The sequence below is a fragment of the Alligator sinensis genome, unplaced genomic scaffold (genome assembly GCF_000455745.1).
Source record: "Alligator sinensis unplaced genomic scaffold, ASM45574v1 scaffold37_1, whole genome shotgun sequence".
NCBI classification, from domain to species: domain Eukaryota; kingdom Metazoa; phylum Chordata; order Crocodylia; family Alligatoridae; genus Alligator; species Alligator sinensis.
In genome coordinates this window covers 1,499,287-1,505,981 of record NW_005841955.1, presented here as the reverse complement: position 1 = coordinate 1,505,981, position 6,695 = coordinate 1,499,287, and the positions used below count along the sequence as shown (strand labels likewise).

Sequence of the window (6,695 nt, the reverse complement as noted above, 5' to 3'; positions counted from 1 at the left end):
TCAGCAGGAGTCACTGACAGTTTTATCAACAGTTAAAATGATATGTTCTGACAAATATGAAAAGAAAAATAATTTTTGCATCCTAAATTTTAAGTTTTTAAGTAAACAATGCTGCTACCTGTTCAGGACACTCATAGAATCATACAGTCATAGAGAAGTAGGTCTGGAAGGGACATCCAGAGTCATCTAGACCAGCTTCTTGCCTGAGACAGGATTATCCCTATCCAAACCATCCCATACAATCCGTAATCTAAACTCTACATAAGACTGTTGTCAACTTTGACACAACACCCTAACCTGCCGCAGGGGAACCATGGTAGATACGCAACTTATTCTGAAATATAAGTTAACCCTTGTGTCAGTTGAATTTTAAATATCGATTAGGAATTATTATAGAAATAAGTACAAATCTTGTTTCCTTATGTAACTGCATGAGAGAACCCAATATTTAACAGATTTAATGGTTAAGCAAACCTTTTCATTAAATTGTTGTAGTTCAGCAAAATATTTATGCATGTACTTTAAAATTTAAGAATGAAAATAGCTAATTAAGGACTACTCACACCCTTTATAATGAAGAGGTATATATGTAAGTGTTGGCAAGACTTGGAGTTGGGTACAGATACTTAAAAGTATTAGGAGCCTAACTCCTGTTTATTTTGGTGTTCACAGTCTAATCAATAGTTTATAGGGGTTTTTTTGTTTATTTGTGATAAATTGTTTCCATTGAACACTTTTCAGTGTTAGTGTTACATAAATGTGTACTTTATGAAGCAACTAAGTCCTCCTTTTCAAACTTAGGCCCCTGGCACATGTTCATTTAATGGTACAATGGGACCGGATTCCCAGTCCCAAAAATCATGCCTCCTGCTGTGCCACATGTACATGCCAGGAGGCAGATTGTTATCAGTTCCTATTGTGCCATTGCTACTTGCCTGCGCAGGGAGAGCCTGGAGATCACAATTCCAGGCTCCCCCTGCACTGGCAAGTTGAAAGAAGAATGCTTGCAGATCCAGCTGAGGCTGATAATCAGCTGATTGTTAGCATCAGCCTCTGGGACCACACTGGGGGCTCAAGCTCCCTCCAGTGTGGTTGATTGTCTCAGCTTATGATCATTCCAGCTCCAGACTGCCCAGTGTGGGTGGGCTGTCCCCAGTGCTCAGGCGGCCCAATACGATGAGCTAACATTTGGCTGATTATGGGAACTGGCTGGGACAGCCCTTCTAGTTAACATTTGGCTGATTATGGGAACTGGCTGGGGCAGCCCTTCTGGCTCAGAGATCAGAGCTATCTGGGCTGGGATGATAGTCAGCTGATTGTCAAAACCCTGTGACTAGCCTTCGGAGCACAGGGAGTCAGAAGCTTCTGGTGGAGAAGGGCCTCCTCCACTGGGGACTTTAAACCCCACTGGTAGCTTCTGATCCCTTGCACCTCCCTGTGACCTGGCTAGAGCTGTTGAACACAGGATTTAAAGTGAGGAAGCCCAGGAAAGCTGTGTCAGTATTCCCTTTAAAGCTCCCCATGTGCTGGAACCCATGGCGCAGGACCTGGGGAGGTGGGAGCTCCTAATTTCCCAGTTGCCCATGTCCCACACTGTGAAGCACCACTTGCCATCAGGGGCTGGTGAGTTCCCAAATACCGCTTCCATAGGCACCCAGGAGACTTAAAAAAAAAACAGGTGTGTGGCTGGGGCTTCCAGTTGCATACCCACTCTGTAAAAGTTCAGGGTGCAATGTGCTGGAGATCAAGAAGACATTCCCTGATGTTGGGTTTGACACCACCCCACCTTCCCCCCTACTGTGCTTCTGGAGATTAGGTGGAGGTGCTGGGTCCAGGACTGCTGCTGCCCACAGCCTGATCTTGTTGATCAGGTAGGGGAGGGTTGTGTCCTGGACCCTGGGACTGCCTCATGCTGGATCCCTATGCTCAGCTGGAGCTGACACGGGTCAGTCCTGATGTCTCGTGTTTATTTTAGGGCTTGATACAAATGAGCCACAAAGAAGTTCCTCATTATGTGTAGGAATCTACCTAAATTGTGCCAGAAGTGAGCTGAGCAGTGGCTGTTTTAATTTTGAACTTTTCACTGTGCACCCTCTCACCAGTGATTGACTGGGGGACCCCAGCAGCCTTGCTGCTTTCTGCTGATCAGCCAGGAGGCAGAAACTGCAGCATATTTAAAAGTATAGTTTTTGCCTCCCAGCTGATCAGGAGCAAGTGGCGAGGCTGCCAGGGTCCTACAAGCAGCCAGTGGTCAGGGGGTATGCAGTGAAAAGAGCACAATCAAAGGAGCGGCTGTGAAGCACACTTCTGGAGCACTTAAGGTAGATCCCTAATTATATATGGAATAACTAACATAGTGGTGCATTTCCTATATTGCCATGCCATAAGTGGGCTTTAATGTGTGGCCAAGTTACTATTTATGATGATTAACACCTTAATCGCATCAAATGTAGTATGCATCAGGGCCCTTACAAGCTGTTGGTTTAGTGGAAGTGCATTGCATGTTTGACACTTGTCTTGGAGAAATTGTTTGAAGATTGTTACTGATTTCAAAATTACTGTTAAGAGCTGATTTAAGAGAAAATGTTTCCAAGGTAAAGACATTGAGTAGCTCAGATTTCATTCTTATCAAATTAACACGATATACTATGAAGTAGTTAATTTTTATATCAAACTAGTGAATTGCCCGTCAAGAATGACAGATGAATTTCAAATAATGAAAACAAACAGATAGATTTTACTTTTCATATTTATGAAATAAATTAAATATTTATGAAACTTAAATAAAATAGGCTGAACATTTGAAGATACCAATCGCTTCCTGCACTTTCACTCATCCAGCAGGCTGGAGGCAGACCTGCCCATGCTGCTGCCTGGCCACCACTTATGCGCCTTTTAGCTGGGCAGGTGAGCTCCGCACCTTGCAATGGCTGCCTATATGCTGTGGCTTCCTTCATACCGCTCCTGGGCACCTCCTTCCGTGCTTGGGGCTTGGGATGGGGCTGCTGCTGCTCACCCAGTGCCTTGCTCCTCTGCCTGGCTCCTGCTTTTCCTCAGCTGGCTCCTCCCTCTGCCATTTCCGCCACGCCAGGCTCCCAGCACCCTCCCAGGAAGAGCTCAGTAGAAACAACACCCTTGGCGCCTAACTTTTTTCCCAATTCTGGAAGTTGTGATCATCCTAACATGGTCACTAAGCAAATGCTAAGGTTTAGCAAACACGTTTCTCTGAAGATGCAAATGTTATGTCTCTTACAGTTTTCAAGCTATTTGCATTTAAAGAGTGTTATGGACAGACAGACTGACTACGCCCCTTTCTATCTATCAATATGGATTTTTAACTTCAATATTTAAGTTATCTTTACACACTGGAACTGAATACTTTGTAGGTTTATGTTGCATCTTGCTCCCTAAAAATGAAGTCTTAGAGACTTAAAGGGTGGTGGCTGTAGTGCCGAAACAAATAACTTTGCTTGACTGGGGTGCTCCTTCTCTTTGCTATGGCTTTTACTTCAAAGAGCATGGCTTCTCTGATCGACTGTGTGGAGCTATTAATGAGCTCCAGTTGATTAGAGAAGCAGGTCCCTTTGAAGTAAAAGCCACAGCAAACAGCTGAGTGGCTTATCCTTAATTCAGCAACTAACTGCAAATTAAGTGAGTTCCAAGCCACCCAGATGCAAATGATTTGGATTCTGTTCCATCTCTCTTCCACATGTAGTTTACATATATAGATGGAGATGCCAAAAGGTTATTTAGTGTAGCTCTTTTTGCCCCTCACTTTGCTCTGCTCTGGCCTCTTTTGTTTTTTTCCAGCAGTTCTCTTACGCAGAGCAGGTGCAACGGATTTTTTGTTTCTGATTCTAATGGAGATATATATGCATTTTAAAAACTATGTGTATATATGTACATGTGTAAAATTTAAAAAACTGAGGCTTTAAAAGGCACATACCTCTGTTGGGTACTAGCCTAAAGTTTTTGACTACAAAAGCCAGAATCATATTAGTCATTGAGAGTAGCGTTGTATATCTGCATGTTCCCAGTACACAGGGAGGAGAAGAAAGGAAAAGTTAATCATTTGTTTGTTTGTTTGTTTTTGTTTGTTTTTAAGGTTCTGCAAATCTGACTAGTAACAGTTCTCAGTATATTCTTGTTATGATTGCTTACAACTATTCAGTGTTAGTATAACCAACAATATTTCTGTAAACAATGTAATATATAGTTCAGGTCCTATTCCTGCAGAAATTCACACAAGCAATTAGTCCCATTCAGCTTCAAGGGATTCAATGACTTAATGGCAGTAAAGCACCACATTCCTCTAGGGAAGGGATTTTCAAGGTCTCCTGGTTCTACACTTATAATATACTAAAGACTATTTTAATAAAAAGGCCAGTAGCAGGCAATACATGGAGATTGACATAGAGCACAGGTCTCCTGAGCAACAGTGGGAGAAATGATGAGTCATCTCTGTCTTTGGAGGGATGTGGTGCTCCTTCCTCTCTTTGACTTCTAGGAGGAAGGCTGGAACCATTTTCCGCCCTGCAAGGCTCTTACGTTTGCTGTTCATTACTTTATTTCATTATGGGAGGCTGCCACTTTCTGGAGGCATGGCTGTGCTCCCGCCTTAGTTATTCTGCCTTTGGAAGTAAGAGGTTCACTGCCTTCCCCAGACTGTCATCAAATATTTTGAGAGTATAAGTGTGTTTGGATGAAATGACCTAAGAGGTCTCTTCCAGGCCTATGTTGCCTCCCTGCTGTGGTCCTTTAGCTCTTCTTATTTGAAATACTAACATTGGCTTTACCTTCTGGTGGGTGAATGAACATACCTGAGCAATGGGCATTCATCTGCCATTGAAAGAAAGAAAAAAAAATAGGTGTAACAGGAGCCCCTGAGTGTCCACAGTTATCCTTTTTTATGGTCAAGATTTGCTTTTACACTTAGCTCCCTCTATTAAAAGTCTAGCTATGCATTCATGTGTGTATTTGACCTATGTTCTTTAGTATTGGTAACAACATTTCAGTCATTTTCTTAAAAAAAAAAAATAGAGGAAAATTCAGTTTTGGATCTTTTATTATGCCTAGAAATGTTGTACTTACTGACTTCCCCCACCCTTCCTGTAGGTTTTGGAACAGACTGATTATTCTACTTTTTGCCATGGGTGTGGGAAGAGAAATGAAAATCAGACCAAATGCCAGCATTGCGGAAAATATTTTCTTAAGGATTTCCAAAGAATCTCGAGACAAACTGTGACATTAAATGAACCCGTGGGACCTTTATCGCGATCGCCAATACATCAGAACTCAATAGGACAAAAATCTTCAGGTACAGGGTTGAACACAAAGAAGTTTTATGGTTCTGCCATTGGAAAAGGTCCAATTGATATCATACTGAGTCCTGATATTGTAGGACATTCTATGTTGCGACCGAATGGAAAAGTTGCTCTTATAACTGGGCCAAAAAATCCTAAAATTACAGGAAGCTTAAGGCAGAGGAACACGAGGCCACCTGAGCTAAATGATCCAAGTAAGTATGTCTTTACATATTTAGATATAAATTTTGAACCTAGAAGATATCCTACGAAGAAGAAGAAACTTCTTTATTATGATTTCTTTTGCTGCCTGCTGTTTAAAATCTTGTGCTGTTTTTGTTTCTTTCTTTTTTTTTTTAATTTCTTCATTATTCTGTTTTAAGGTACTCTCCTAAGTAGGACTGCAGTGTGTTTTTTGATGGATGAGAAAAATCTGGGATGGTAAAACAAAGAATTATTTTTTAAATATATCTTAAAACTACTTGGTCCACATTTTTGATGATTTGATTCTTAACTTTCAAAAACCTATTTCTAATATGACTGCATTACTCTGGTCTGTAAAAAGAGGGTTTTTGCCTCTCGCCTCCCCAACCCTTGTGCCACATGCAGGCCATATCCTAATTTTACCATTTCTTACATTTCTCAAATCCAACTTGTGTTCTGTCTGCATGTTAGTTCTGTCCAAATCCTCATACTGTATCTGGATTACAATGGCCACCTTCTCTGTGGTGTCCTTCCCTACTACTCTTTGTTAAGCTTTAGTCCCTACAAAATGTAGTTGTGACCATGATATTCTTTGCCTGTTGCTCTACTAGTGTCATTGCCTCCTCATTGAATTAATTCTACTTGAATAGTTCCACAGAAGATTCAGACAGTCCTTTTGCCTTGGAATTACTGTGTTGCCCTCATCCTTCTCCACTTTTCTACCACTTTGTCCACTTGTTCCACAGCTGTCCTTTTCACTTTCTTTGCTTTATTTATAGAAGATACTGCCTTAATCTGTAAGGCCACTTTTTTTTTTTCCCCAACACCCTCTCCTATCCTTATACAAATTAAATCACCAGCTAATTATTTCTTAGTAGATTACCACTAAGAATACCTAAGACTCATTTAGGAAAAAGTATTTTATGATTTTATCACTCTAACTTATGAGATTTTTAGCCCATTGGTTTTATAGATTAATAGATGCTAGGGTCAGAAGGGACCTCAATAGATCATCGAGTCTGACCTCCTGCATAGGCAGGAAAGAGTGCTGGGTTTAGATGACCCCAGCTAGATGCCTATCTAACCTCCTCTTGAAGACCCCCAGGGTAGGGGAGAGCACCACCTCCCTTGGGAGCCCATTCCAGACCTTGGCCACTCTAACTGTGAAGAAGTTCTTCCTAATGTCCA

The 6,695-nt window shown here is 41.6% G+C and overlaps 1 protein-coding gene across 11 annotated transcripts in view; it reads left to right on the top strand.

Moving 5' to 3' along the window:
- SENP6 (SUMO specific peptidase 6) overlaps window positions 1–6,695 on the top strand; it is a 114,750-nt gene that overhangs the window by 56,726 nt on the left and 51,329 nt on the right. For 10 of the 11 annotated variants that reach the window (XR_003093259.1, XM_025200092.1, XM_025200087.1 and 7 more), the window contains one exon: window positions 5,116–5,518. Coding sequence is in view for 10 of the 11 variants with exons in the window: in XM_025200092.1 (XP_025055877.1) it covers window positions 5,116–5,518 (403 nt within the window). In the remaining variant the exon portion in view is untranslated. The remainder of the gene's footprint in view (window positions 1–5,115; window positions 5,519–6,695) is intronic. The other variant, XM_025200093.1, reaches the window with a different exon arrangement.